We start from the raw sequence: 13,542 nt of genomic DNA, 5'->3' as shown, positions 1-13,542 counted from the left end.
CATGCCGTGCGCACGCAGGCAGGTTTGCCCCCCACCCCACCCCCCCAGAAAAAGTTGACCCCCCCTGATTGTCCTTGTATAATTCGCACTCTGCAGAGAGGTAATTGTGCTGAACCACCACCAAACCCCTGTTTCTAATTTTTTTTGTCTCGGGAACAATCTTCACGGTTCAGACGCTCTTATCATTGTTGTAAATCCACAACACAGCACTTGTCCGTCCCACCGCCCATCCGATCACACGCCCCTGGGAGGGGAGCGGGGCTGCTTTAAAAGCTGCATCTGGTGCCGGTGAGCACTGGATCTTCTGACCCGCACAGGAAAACAGAACCGGCAGAATGGTTGAATGGACAGACTTCGAGCGCGCCACCATCCAGGACATCTTCTCCAAGATGGACTATGAGGACGTGGGCCCCGCTGCTCTTTCCAGGTGAGACCTCCTCTCTGTTTTTATTGCAAACAGAAATGGTTTGTGCATAACTGGGAAGTTTTTAGAATTGCAAGTTATGCATGTTTTTTTTTTTCATATGTTTGCTCAGGTGTCTGGTTGTCTACCCCTGGACTCAGAGGTACTTCGGCGGCTTTGGAAACCTCTACAACGCCACTGCTATCATCTCAAACCCGATGGTTGCAAACCACGGAAAGACTGTCCTGCACGGCATGGACCGGGCTGTGAAGAACATGGACAACATCAAGGAGACCTACGCTGAGCTGAGCGTCCTGCACTCCGAGAAACTGCATGTGGACCCTGACAATTTCAGGGTAATACTGTGTGGAACAAACGAGATTTGAATTGTTGTCCATATTCAATGATTGTCCCTGAATGCCTCACCCCTCATGTTGTTGGTGTCTTCTGATCCGTGCTGTGCTGTGCTGTGTTGCAGCTGCTGGCTGACTGCCTCACCATCGTGATTGCCGCTAGGATGGGTAAAGACTTCACTGGTGAGGTCCAGGCAGCTTTCCAGAAGTTCCTGTCCGTGGTGGTGTCCTCCCTGGGAAGACAGTACCACTAGAGAGCTGCAGCAGAGGAGAAGACCGTCACATGCTGATCACTCGTTGACAAACTCTGTTTGCACAATGTGTCGAAAGCGAATAAAAAACAGCACATTCAACAAGTCGCTTGTCTGTGAATATACCTAACATCCATATAAATATGAAAAATGACATTCGAGTTGAAAAACAAACAAAAAACAAACAGTGGGGCTGATGAAACAGGGGATGGAGCTTAAAAAGTTATGAACATTCACACACCAATGTGGCTTCATATATAAGTTCAACAGAGCAATAAATAAATCATGTTTTGATAACATTACTGTTGCTGTCACGGCTGTTCTCCTCACAGAGGGAACATGTCTATCTATATGAGCAGCTCCACTGAAGTGCTGGCCAGAACTGAAGACAGCGATCTTTTCTATTTGTGTTTTTTTCACATCAGTTTTTCTTCACGTCTGTTCAGTACAACACTTACGAATAAGAAAATCACATTAACACATAAGAGAACTGCAACAACTACCCGGCTAATCGATTAATCAATGAAAAGAAAATTAACTGGCAACTATTTTGATCATGGATTAATCATTTAAAGTTATTTTTTGGCAAAAGTTCCAAAAATGATTTGGTTCCAGGTTCCAGCAGCAGTGTAAGAACTGTCTGCTTTGCTCTGTTTCATATCATTGTAAACTAAATGTTGTTGGACAGTTGGTCTGACAAACATTTGAAGACTCATTTGTAAATTGTGACATTTTTCACTTTTTTTGTGGACATTTTATAGAATAAACGATTAATCACCAAAATAAATGGCAGATTAATCAATAAACAACAATTTGCACCTTTATTTACATTTAAACATATGAGAAAAATGTAATAAGAGGCCATTATTATTATTATTATTATTATTATTATTGTTAATAATAATACTAATAATAATAATAATAATTCCCTTTTCCTGGCTGGTTAAGGCTGTCACATCTTACTCATTCTTAATGAAACAAGTAACTAACTAAAGCCACATAGGGATTTATTTTATTCCAATATTCTGAGTAAAAGAATTTGTCCAAAACTTTCTTTCTTTCTTTTTTCGAAATTTAAGTGTGTTGAAAAAGACTGTAAGTGTTTAAAAATGGTTCCATTGGCCTCATATGTTTCAAATAATGTTAAAAAAAGCTACAAATCATTATTTATTGATTAAACTGTTGTTTTTAGCCGATTAATGTTCATAAATAATCGATTAACCGCGGAGGCCTAATCGTTACAGTTCTGTTAAGTGTAGAGTATGACCTACTGATTTCTTGGTGGTGGTGGTGGTGAAGTGACTCTTTGAGGTAAAGAACACACTTTTAAAACTCTCCTGAGATTTCATCCATACTCAAATATAGTCTCACACAAATCATCACAAAAGAACCAGAAAACAAACATTGTTCTGCGTTTCTGCATCCATGGATTTATTATTCATTATGCAGAGTCAGCTGATGCGGCGGTCTCCGTCATCTTCTCCTGCTGTTTATCGGTATTTCTCAGACAGGGCCAGAGCCAGAGAAGCCAGGAACTTGTCCATGGACACATGGACCTCAGGGGTGAATTCCTCGGGGAACATGATGGCCATGACCACAAGGATGTTGTGGGAGAGAATCTGTGGAAGGACAATAACACACACGTTACATGCGGGGATATCTGCAGGTCCCGAGCCTCCTCTTTGCGCCTCACTCTATATTTCAGTATTCCTGTGTTACATGTAGGGCCTGGACAGAGGGCAGGCTGATGGTGATGATGGTCACAGTTTGACAGGCGCGTCATAGACATGACAGGCTTTGGCTCTGCACCTTGAAGTTAGCAGGGTCCACTCTCAGAGTGAAGGCATGCAGCTCACTGAGGTTCAGGAGCCCCCCTTTCAGGTCGTCGATTTTGGTCACAGCATCAGCGACTCCAGACATCACGGTGATTCCGTGCTTCCTCGCCGAGGCAGAGGTGGGGCTCTGGTCCTTCCAGTGGGCGAAGTAGGTCTTGGTCTGCGGGTACACGGTCAGCATCCTGGGTAAAAGAAGTAAGCGGATGAATGTGAGTCAGTCAGTTAAAGGTGGACTGGGTTACATCAAGAGTCATGATTGTGTTGTCAGAGTTACCTGGACACAGCATCAGCGCCGATGTCCTGCGCTTTTGGAGACACTTTAGCCCAGAAGGCCTTGACGGTGCTCTTGTCCTTAGCGGTGAGACTGGTCATCTTCCCTTGTTTGACTATTCGTTGAATGCCGTGTTCAGCGCAAACCGCGGAGATTTTATGTACGAGCGCAGCGTGGGCGCACCCGGGACCACCTCCAAGATAGAGTGAGTGATGGGCTGCAGCTTGCATGAGATAAACAGAGACCTTCCCACAGTGGCTCTGCAACCAAACTTGGAATTATAATTGTTAGTAATTATTACGGGCAAAAAAATCTTGTTACTGGAGTAAATATTTCAGAAGTAATTTTACATGCAGGGCAGAGCATAAGGCAGTTTATACGCCTCCTGTATTTCTATAAACAGTTGATTCACAGGTTTTGCAAAATCGACTCATTTTCAATCTAAGCTCTGTAACACAGGAATATTAATAGAATTGTTTATCAGTTGGAAACTTTCCAATGTGAAGAGTGGAGTCATTTTCTGTGTTTTCTGCCAACTCATGGTTTGTGTCTAATGCTTATCTCGCCCACTGCACCACAGCTGTAAGGGTGGATCCACTCAAGAGAAGGAACAGATAAGCTCCTCTTATCTGATGTCTAGGGTTAAATTATACGATTTTAGGAAATGTTGCAGTTTTATTTGAGTTTATTAGCCTACATTATTAATTACAATTACTTCACTGAGTCTATTAGTTTGTATAATAGCAAATTTCAGTTACAGCACTTCATTCTTTTATATATAGGCCTAATACATATTTTGTAGGTGTAACATTTAATTTGCTGATTTACAACCCCCTTTAGTTTGGTGGACTTGTGGTGTCTTTGGGGTGTACATGTAGGATATTTACACTGGACAGAGAGGTAATTGTGCTGAACCACCACCAAACCCCTGATTCTATTTTTGTCTCGGGAACAATCTTCACGGTTCAGACGCTCTTATCATTGTTGTAAATCCACAACACAGCACTTGTCCGTCCCACCGCCCATCCGATCACACGCCCCTGGGAGGGGAGCGGGGCTGCTTTAAAAGCTGCATCTGGTGCCGGTGAGCACTGGATCTTCTGACCCGCACAGGAAAACAGAACCGGCAGAATGGTTGAATGGACAGACTTCGAGCGCGCCACCATCCAGGACATCTTCTCCAAGATGGACTATGAGGACGTGGGCCCCGCTGCTCTTTCCAGGTGAGACCTCCTCTCTGTTTTTATTGCAAACAGAAATGGTTTGTGCATAACTGGGAAGTTTTTAGAATTGCAAGTTATGCATGTTTTTTTTTTTCATATGTTTGCTCAGGTGTCTGGTTGTCTACCCCTGGACTCAGAGGTACTTCGGCGGCTTTGGAAACCTCTACAACGCCACTGCTATCATCTCAAACCCGATGGTTGCAAACCACGGAAAGACTGTCCTGCACGGCATGGACCGGGCTGTGAAGAACATGGACAACATCAAGGAGACCTACGCTGAGCTGAGCGTCCTGCACTCCGAGAAACTGCATGTGGACCCTGACAATTTCAGGGTAATACTGTGTGGAACAAACGAGATTTGAATTGTTGTCCATATTCAATGATTGTCCCTGAATGCCTCACCCCTCATGTTGTTGGTGTCTTCTGATCCGTGCTGTGCTGTGCTGTGTTGCAGCTGCTGGCTGACTGCCTCACCATCGTGATTGCCGCTAGGATGGGTAAAGACTTCACTGGTGAGGTCCAGGCAGCTTTCCAGAAGTTCCTGTCCGTGGTGGTGTCCTCCCTGGGAAGACAGTACCACTAGAGAGCTGCAGCAGAGGAGAAGACCGTCACATGCTGATCACTCGTTGACAAACTCTGTTTGCACAATGTGTCGAAAGCGAATAAAAAACAGCACATTCAACAAGTCGCTTGTCTGTGAATATACCTAACATCCATATAAATATGAAAAATGACATTCGAGTTGAAAAACAAACAAAAAACAAACAGTGGGGCTGATGAAACAGGGGATGGAGCTTAAAAAGTTATGAACATTCACACACCAATGTGGCTTCATATATAAGTTCAACAGAGCAATAAATAAATCATGTTTTGATAACATTACTGTTGCTGTCACGGCTGTTCTCCTCACAGAGGGAACATGTCTATCTATATGAGCAGCTCCACTGAAGTGCTGGCCAGAACTGAAGACAGCGATCTTTTCTATTTGTGTTTTTTTCACATCAGTTTTTCTTCACGTCTGTTCAGTACAACACTTACGAATAAGAAAATCACATTTACACATAAGAGAACTGCAACAACTACCCGGCTAATCGATTAATCAATGAAAAGAAAATTAACTGGCAACTATTTTGATCATGGATTAATCATTTAAAGTTATTTTTTGGCAAAAGTTCCAAAAATGATTTGGTTCCAGGTTCCAGCAGCAGTGTAAGAACTGTCTGCTTTGCTCTGTTTCATATCATTGTAAACTAAATGTTGTTGGACAGTTGGTCTGACAAACATTTGAAGATTCATTTGTAAATTGTGACATTTTTCACTTTTTTTGTGGACATTTTATAGAATAAACGATTAATCACCAAAATAAATGGCAGATTAATCAATAAACAACAATTTGCACCTTTATTTAAATTTAAACATATGAGAAAAATGTAATAAGAGGCCATTATTATTATTATTATTATTATTATTATTATTGTTAATAATAACACTAATAATAATAATAATAATTCCCTTTTCCTGGCTGGTTAAGGCTGTCACATCTTACTCATTCTTAATGAAACAAGTAACTAACTAAAGCCACATAGGGATTTATTTTATTCCAATATTCTGAGTAAAAGAATTTGACCAAAACTTTCTTTCTTTCTTTTTTCGAAATTTAAGTGTGTTGAAAAAGACTGTAAGTGTTTAAAAATGGTTCCATTGGCCTCATATGTTTAACATCGTGTTAAAAAAAGGCTACAAATCATTATTTATTGATTAAATTGTTGTTTTTAGCCGATTAATCATTCATTCTATAAAATGTCAGAGAACAGTGAAAAATGCGCATCACAAATCGGACGTCTTCAAAAGTCAGACCTTAATGTTCAGCAACATTCAGCTTGTAATGATATGAAACAGAGTGGAGCCGACAGTTCTCACACTGGAGGACCTGCAACCAAAGTTTTGTATAAAAAACTTTGTTTTGTATAAAAAATAACTTAAAATGATTGATTGATTATCAGAATAGTTGCCAGTTAATTTTCTGTTCATAAATAATCGATTAACCGCGGAGGCCTAATCGTTACAGTTCTGTTAAGTGTAGAGTATGACCTACTGATTTCTTGGTGGTGGTGGTGGTTAAGTGACTCTTTGAGGTAAAGAACACACTTTTAAAACTCTCCTGAGATTTCATCCATACTCAAATATAGTCTCACACAAATCATCACAAAAGAACCAGAAAACAAACATTGTTCTGCGTTTCTGCATCCATGGATTTATTATTCATTATGCAGAGTCAGCTGATGCGGCGGTCTCCGTCATCTTCTCCTGCTGTTTATCGGTATTTCTCAGACAGGGCCAGAGCCAGAGAAGCCAGGAACTTGTCCATGGACACATGGACCTCAGGGGTGAATTCCACGGGGAACATGATGGCCATGACCACAAGGATGTTGTGGGAGAGAATCTGTGGAAGGACAATAACACACACGTTACATGCGGGGATATCTGCAGGTCCCGAGCCTCCTCTTTGCGCCTCACTCTATATTTCAGTATTCCTGTGTTACATGTAGGGCCTGGACAGAGGGCAGGCTGATGGTGATGATGGTCACAGTTTGACAGGCGCGTCATAGACATGACAGGCTTTGGCTCTGCACCTTGAAGTTAGCAGGGTCCACTCTCAGAGTGAAGGCATGCAGCTCACTGAGGTTCAGGAGCCCCCCTTTCAGGTCGTCGATTTTGGTCACAGCATCAGCGACTCCAGACATCACGGTGATTCCGTGCTTCCTCGCCGAGGCAGAGGTGGGGCTCTGGTCCTTCCAGTGGGCGAAGTAGGTCTTGGTCTGCGGGTACACGGTCAGCATCCTGGGTAAAAGAAGTAAGCGGATGAATGTGAGTCAGTCAGTTAAAGGTGGACTGGGTTACATCAAGAGTCATGATTGTGTTGTCAGAGTTACCTGGACACAGCATCAGCGCCGATGTCCTGCGCTTTTGGAGACACTTTAGCCCAGAAGGCCTTGACGGTGCTCTTGTCCTTAGCGGTGAGACTGGTCATCTTCCCTTGTTTGACTATTCGTTGAATGCCGTGTTCAGCGCAAACCGCGGAGATTTTATGTACGAGCGCAGCGTGGGCGCACCCGGGACCACCTCCAAGATAGAGTGAGTGATGGGCTGCAGCTTGCATGAGATAAACAGAGACCTTCCCACAGTGGCTCTGCAACCAAACTTGGAATTATAATTGTTAGTAATTATTACGGGCAAAAAAATCTTGTTACTGGAGTAAATATTTCAGAAGTAATTTTACATGCAGGGCAGAGCATAAGGCAGTTTATACGCCTCCTGTATTTCTATAAACAATTGATTCACAGGTTTTGCAAAATCGACCCATTTTCAATCTAAGCTCTGTAACACAGGAATATTAATAGAATTGTTTATCAGTTGGAAACTTTCCAATGTGAAGAGTGGAGTCATTTTCTGTGTTTTCTGCCAACTCATGGTTTGTGTCTAATGCTTATCTCGCCCACTGCACCACAGCTGTAAGGGTGGATCCACTCAAGAGAAGGAACAGATAAGCTCCTCTTATCTGATGTCTAGGGTTAAATTATACGATTTTAGGAAATGTTGCAGTTTTATTTGAGTTTATTAGCCTACATTATTAATTACAATTACTTCACTGAGTCTATTAGTTTATATAATAGCAAATTTCAGTTACAGCACTTCATTCTTTTATATATAGGCCTAATACATATTTTGTAGGTGTAACATTTAATTTGCTGATTTACAACCCCCTTTAGTTTGGTGGACTTGTGGTGTCTTTGGGATGTACATGTAGGATATTTACACTGGACAGAGAGGTAATTGTGCTGAACCACCACCAAACCCCTGATTCTATTTTTGTCTCGGGAACAATCTTCACGGTTCAGACGCTCTTATCATTGTTGTAAATCCACAACACAGCACTTGTCCGTCCCACCGCCCATCCGATCACACGCCCCTGGGAGGGGAGCGGGGCTGCTTTAAAAGCCCTGGATCTGGTGCCGGTGAGCACTGGATCTTCTGACCCGCACAGGAAAACAGAACCGGCAGAATGGTTGAATGGACAGACTTCGAGCGCGCCACCATCCAGGACATCTTCTCCAAGATGGACTATGAGGACGTGGGCCCCGCTGCTCTTTCCAGGTGAGACCTCCTCTCTGTTTTTATTGCAAACAGAAATGGTTTGTGCATAACTGGGAAGTTTTTAGAATTGCAAGTTATGCATGTTTTTTTTTTTCATATGTTTGCTCAGGTGTCTGGTTGTCTACCCCTGGACTCAGAGGTACTTCGGCGGCTTTGGAAACCTCTACAACGCCACTGCTATCATCTCAAACCCGATGGTTGCAAACCACGGAAAGACTGTCCTGCACGGCATGGACCGGGCTGTGAAGAACATGGACAACATCAAGGAGACCTACGCTGAGCTGAGCGTCCTGCACTCCGAGAAACTGCATGTGGACCCTGACAATTTCAGGGTAATACTGTGTGGAACAAACGAGATTTGAATTGTTGTCCATATTCAATGATTGTCCCTGAATGCCTCACCCCTCATGTTGTTGGTGTCTTCTGATCCGTGCTGTGCTGTGCTGTGTTGCAGCTGCTGGCTGACTGCCTCACCATCGTGATTGCCGCTAGGATGGGTAAAGACTTCACTGGTGAGGTCCAGGCAGCTTTCCAGAAGTTCCTGTCCGTGGTGGTGTCCTCCCTGGGAAGACAGTACCACTAGAGAGCTGCAGCAGAGGAGAAGACCGTCACATGCTGATCACTCGTTGACAAACTCTGTTTGCACAATGTGTCGAAAGCGAATAAAAAACAGCACATTCAACAAGTCGCTTGTCTGTGAATATACCTAACATCCATATAAATATGAAAAATGACATTCGAGTTGAAAAACAAACAAAAAACAAACAGTGGGGCTGATGAAACAGGGGATGGAGCTTAAAAAGATATGAACATTCACACACCAATGTGGCTTCATATATAAGTTCAACAGAGCAATAAATAAATCATGTTTTGATAACATTACTGTTGCTGTCACGGCTGTTCTCCTCACAGAGGGAACATGTCTATCTATATGAGCAGCTCCACTGAAGTGCTGGCCAGAACTGAAGACAGCGATCTTTTCTATTTGTGTTTTTTTCACATCAGTTTTTCTTCACGTCTGTTCAGTACAACACTTACGAATAAGAAAATCACATTAACACATAAGAGAACTGCAACAACTACCCGGCTAATCGATTAATCAATGAAAAGAAAATTAACTGGCAACTATTTTGATCATGGATTAATCATTTAAAGTTATTTTTTGGCAAAAGTTCCAAAAATGATTTGGTTCCAGGTTCCAGCAGCAGTGTAAGAACTGTCTGCTTTGCTCTGTTTCATATCATTGTAAACTAAATGTTGTTGGACAGTTGGTCTGACAAACATTTGAAGATTCATTTGTAAATTGTGACATTTTTCACTTTTTTTGTGGACATTTTATAGAATAAACGATTAATCACCAAAATAAATGGCAGATTAATCAATAAACAACAATTTGCACCTTTATTTACATTTAAACATATGAGAAAAATGTAATAAGAGGCCATTATTATTATTATTATTATTATTATTATTGTTAATAATAATACTACTAATAATAATAATAATTCCCTTTTCCTGGCTGGTTAAGGCTGTCACATCTTACTCATTCTTAATGAAACAAGTAACTAACTAAAGCCACATAGGGATTTATTTTATTCCAATATTCTGAGTAAAAGAATTTGTCCAAAACTTTCTTTCTTTCTTTTTTCGAAATTTAAGTGTGTTGAAAAAGACTGTAAGTGTTTAAAAATGGTTCCATTGGCCTCATATGTTTCAAATAATGTTAAAAAAAGCTACAAATCATTATTTATTGATTAAACTGTTGTTTTTAGCCGATTAATGTTCATAAATAATCGATTAACCGCGGAGGCCTAATCGTTACAGTTCTGTTAAGTGTAGAGTATGACCTACTGATTTCTTGGTGGTGGTGGTGGTTAAGTGACTCTTTGAGGTAAAGAACACACTTTTAAAACTCTCCTGAGATTTCATCCATACTCAAATATAGTCTCACACAAATCATCACAAAAGAACCAGAAAACAAACATTGTTCTGCGTTTCTGCATCCATGGATTTATTATTCATTATGCAGAGTCAGCTGATGCGGCGGTCTCCGTCATCTTCTCCTGCTGTTTATCGGTATTTCTCAGACAGGGCCAGAGCCAGAGAAGCCAGGAACTTGTCCATGGACACATGGACCTCAGGGGTGAATTCCACGGGGAACATGATGGCCATGACCACAAGGATGTTGTGGGAGAGAATCTGTGGAAGGACAATAACACACACGTTACATGCGGGGATATCTGCAGGTCCCGAGCTTCCTCTTTGCGCCTCACTCTATATTTCAGTATTCCTGTGTTACATGTAGGGCCTGGACAGAGGGCAGGCTGATGGTGATGATGGTCACAGTTTGACAGGCGCGTCATAGACATGACAGGCTTTGGCTCTGCACCTTGAAGTTAGCAGGGTCCACTCTCAGAGTGAAGGCATGCAGCTCACTGAGGTTCAGGAGCCCCCCTTTCAGGTCGTCGATTTTGGTCACAGCATCAGCGACTCCAGACATCACGGTGATTCCGTGCTTCCTCGCCGAGGCAGAGGTGGGGCTCTGGTCCTTCCAGTGGGCGAAGTAGGTCTTGGTCTGCGGGTACACGGTCAGCATCCTGGGTAAAAGAAGTAAGCGGATGAATGTGAGTCAGTCAGTTAAAGGTGGACTGGGTTACATCAAGAGTCATGATTGTGTTGTCAGAGTTACCTGGACACAGCATCAGCGCCGATGTCCTGCGCTTTTGGAGACACTTTAGCCCAGAAGGCCTTGACGGTGCTCTTGTCCTTCGCGGTGAGACTGGTCATCTTCCCTTGTTTGACTATTCGTTGAATGCCGTGTTCAGCGCAAACCGCGGAGATTTTATGTACGAGCGCAGCGTGGGCGCACCCGGGACCACCTCCAAGATAGAGTGAGTGATGGGCTGCAGCTTGCATGAGATAAACAGAGACCTTCCCACAGTGGCTCTGCAACCAAACTGAGAGCACTAGACAGTGTATAAGCCGACTGTGTTTCTATGAACAATATGATCGCAGGTTTTTGCAGAAATCAGTCCAGAACACACAGTTCACTCACTTCCACAGAATGAAAGGGATAATGGAGCTGATGTCTGACTGCAGTTATTATTGTCAGCTGCAACAGACTGAATTATTTCCTCTGCTCAAACATTTCAAACAGTCAGAGGCTAAGCAGGTCTAATCAGTGTTAGTCAGTGGCTCTGGAACCAAACTTGGAATTATAATTGTCAGTAATGATTATGGGCAAAAAAAAAATCTTGTTACTGGAGTAAATATTTCAGAAGTAATCTTACATGCAGGGCAGAGCATAAGGCAGTTTATACGCCTCCTGTATTTCTATAAACAATTGATTCACAGGTTTTGCAAAATCGACCCATTTTCAATCTAAGCTCTGTAACACAGGAATATTAATAGAATTGTTTATCAGTTGGAAACTTTCCAATGTGAAGAGTGAAGTCATTTTCTGTGTTTTCTGCCAAAGCATGGTTTGTTTCTAATGCTTATCTCGCCCACTGCACCACAGCTGTAAGGGTGGATCCACTCAAGAGAAAGAATAGATAAGCTCCTCTTATCTGATGTCTAGTGTAAAGTTATAAGCTTCTGGGAAAAACTTGTGCGTCATTCACAAAGATCATATGTGGATGCAGTCAGAACTCGATGATCAGTTCTAAACATTTAATTTAGTTGCTCTCCAGTTCAGCTTCATGTGATAGTGGTCATGATCAGGGCAGGGACTAAAGGTAATGTGAGAAAATAATGACTGAAATGATGAATTAAGAGACAGGGGAAGGAGCAGGTTTGTCTGAGTGACAGTTGTGAGTTCGACCTTTTTGTTTAATTATAATCAAAAATAGCTCATTGCTGATTGGTTGGTGGGTGTAACCTATAGTTCACAACAACACTGTTGTGGTGCAGACAAAAGGCACTTCTTTACCTTGGTGTGTTATTTCACTGACTCCTCCCAAAGACAAGCAGCTGTCTGAGGAAACCAGCTGGAACTGTGACTGTTTTTCTTCGAGATTGTGACCAGTGCCGACTCTCTAGATGCTTCACGTTATTGTATTAAAGGAATGGATATTGCTGTCCATTGGCTGGTTGTTGTAGGAACAGGTCAAATTCACCCAAATAAAGTGAGAAGAAAATAGACTTCGTATGGAATATGAAGACAGATTATTGCATGCCGGAGTGCAATGTCTTGCGGTTATAAGAGATGCTCCATGTTGTGAAAAAGCCACTCCAGTCAGGACAAAAATCAAGCTGCACAACTTTTTCACTTGTTTTCCACTTTGTCCTCATACCACAGCTCAAGGCCAGAAACTTTTAACATTTGACAGAAACATTTGGTCCCAGATCTGCCATGAATCAGGTTAGAGTCACAATGTCCACTGGAGAAACCATGGACCAGCCAGTCAAGGGTTATCAGTCTCCCTTGAGCTGTGGTCAAGACCATCCTGTGTGCACAAGCCCCATCCACAATCACAGTAAATCCTCCAGCTCACATGTGAACCCTGCAAGATGTACTTACATTTCTTTCAGAGGTTACTTGAGAAGAGTCACAGTGGCTCCAAGGTAGGCTTGTTTGCATCTGTGATCACAGCTGGGCGCAGCCTCATGGTGAGGAGACGTCAACCTGTGGAGCCACTTAGACAAACAGGGATAATACTACACCACCATTGTGTAGACAGTGACCACTTGGTGTAGAAAACCACAGAAATAAGACCCCTAGAAGGCCACCAGAAGAAAGTATAAGAATTGTTGGTAACATCATAGGAAAATTCATCTCAAATTTGTAATGATGCTCAGATTTAACTTTATGACATGTAGTTAAAAAGTGCATATGGATTACAACAGGTTACTGCAGCTAGGACAGTTGTGATGTGGTGGATCATACAATGAGAAAACAGTGCTCAGTGTTGTTCTATGCCAGAGATGTGCCTGAGACTGAGGGAAGGACTTGACCTGTTTGTGTTGGAACGCCCCCTAGTGGACTTTTCCCCCAATGTGCACTTCAAGTGACACATCAATGTAAAACAAACATATACAAAACAAAGGGT

At 42.4% G+C, this 13,542-nt stretch overlaps 6 protein-coding genes across 6 annotated transcripts; 3 read left to right on the top strand and 3 right to left on the bottom strand.

Annotated features, from left to right (window-relative positions):
* Positions 1 to 271: 271 nt before the first annotated feature.
* LOC139613414 (hemoglobin subunit beta-2-like) lies at positions 272 to 1,112 on the top strand. Its single transcript, XM_071470045.1, has 3 exons — positions 272 to 427; positions 537 to 759; positions 882 to 1,112. Exons 1-3 carry the CDS (start codon positions 336 to 338, stop codon positions 1,008 to 1,010), a joined length of 444 nt encoding a protein of 147 aa, XP_071326146.1. The 5' UTR covers positions 272 to 335; the 3' UTR covers positions 1,011 to 1,112.
* Positions 1,113 to 2,411: 1,299 nt separating this feature from the next.
* On the bottom strand, positions 2,412 to 3,274 carry LOC139613387 (hemoglobin embryonic subunit alpha-like). The gene is made up of 3 exons (XM_071469997.1): positions 3,117 to 3,274; positions 2,817 to 3,024; positions 2,412 to 2,626 (listed from the first exon to the last, which is right to left on the bottom strand). Exons 1-3 carry the CDS (start codon positions 3,212 to 3,214, stop codon positions 2,498 to 2,500), a joined length of 435 nt encoding a protein of 144 aa, XP_071326098.1. The 5' UTR covers positions 3,215 to 3,274; the 3' UTR covers positions 2,412 to 2,497.
* Positions 3,275 to 4,180: 906 nt separating this feature from the next.
* On the top strand, positions 4,181 to 5,021 carry LOC139613401 (hemoglobin subunit beta-2-like). The gene is made up of 3 exons (XM_071470021.1): positions 4,181 to 4,336; positions 4,446 to 4,668; positions 4,791 to 5,021. Exons 1-3 carry the CDS (start codon positions 4,245 to 4,247, stop codon positions 4,917 to 4,919), a joined length of 444 nt encoding a protein of 147 aa, XP_071326122.1. The 5' UTR covers positions 4,181 to 4,244; the 3' UTR covers positions 4,920 to 5,021.
* Positions 5,022 to 6,564: 1,543 nt separating this feature from the next.
* On the bottom strand, positions 6,565 to 7,427 carry LOC139613394 (hemoglobin embryonic subunit alpha-like). The gene is made up of 3 exons (XM_071470010.1): positions 7,270 to 7,427; positions 6,970 to 7,177; positions 6,565 to 6,779 (listed from the first exon to the last, which is right to left on the bottom strand). Exons 1-3 carry the CDS (start codon positions 7,365 to 7,367, stop codon positions 6,651 to 6,653), a joined length of 435 nt encoding a protein of 144 aa, XP_071326111.1. The 5' UTR covers positions 7,368 to 7,427; the 3' UTR covers positions 6,565 to 6,650.
* A 908-nt stretch (positions 7,428 to 8,335) lies between these two features.
* LOC139613411 (hemoglobin subunit beta-2-like) lies at positions 8,336 to 9,176 on the top strand. Its single transcript, XM_071470029.1, has 3 exons — positions 8,336 to 8,491; positions 8,601 to 8,823; positions 8,946 to 9,176. Exons 1-3 carry the CDS (start codon positions 8,400 to 8,402, stop codon positions 9,072 to 9,074), a joined length of 444 nt encoding a protein of 147 aa, XP_071326130.1. The 5' UTR covers positions 8,336 to 8,399; the 3' UTR covers positions 9,075 to 9,176.
* A 1,299-nt stretch (positions 9,177 to 10,475) lies between these two features.
* On the bottom strand, positions 10,476 to 11,328 carry LOC139613378 (hemoglobin embryonic subunit alpha-like). Its single transcript, XM_071469985.1, has 3 exons — positions 11,181 to 11,328; positions 10,881 to 11,088; positions 10,476 to 10,690 (listed from the first exon to the last, which is right to left on the bottom strand). Exons 1-3 carry the CDS (start codon positions 11,276 to 11,278, stop codon positions 10,562 to 10,564), a joined length of 435 nt encoding a protein of 144 aa, XP_071326086.1. The 5' UTR covers positions 11,279 to 11,328; the 3' UTR covers positions 10,476 to 10,561.
* Between the last annotated feature and the right edge of the window lie 2,214 nt (positions 11,329 to 13,542).

The sequence above is a fragment of the Trachinotus anak genome, unplaced genomic scaffold (assembly GCF_046630095.1).
Source record: "Trachinotus anak isolate AG129_WGS33_773 ecotype Australia unplaced genomic scaffold, CSIRO_AGI_Tana_v1 ptg000003l, whole genome shotgun sequence".
Lineage (NCBI taxonomy): Eukaryota > Metazoa > Chordata > Actinopteri > Carangiformes > Carangidae > Trachinotus > Trachinotus anak.
The sequence above is the reverse complement of the archived record's forward strand: the minus strand, read 5'-3'. Positions and strand labels throughout refer to the sequence as shown.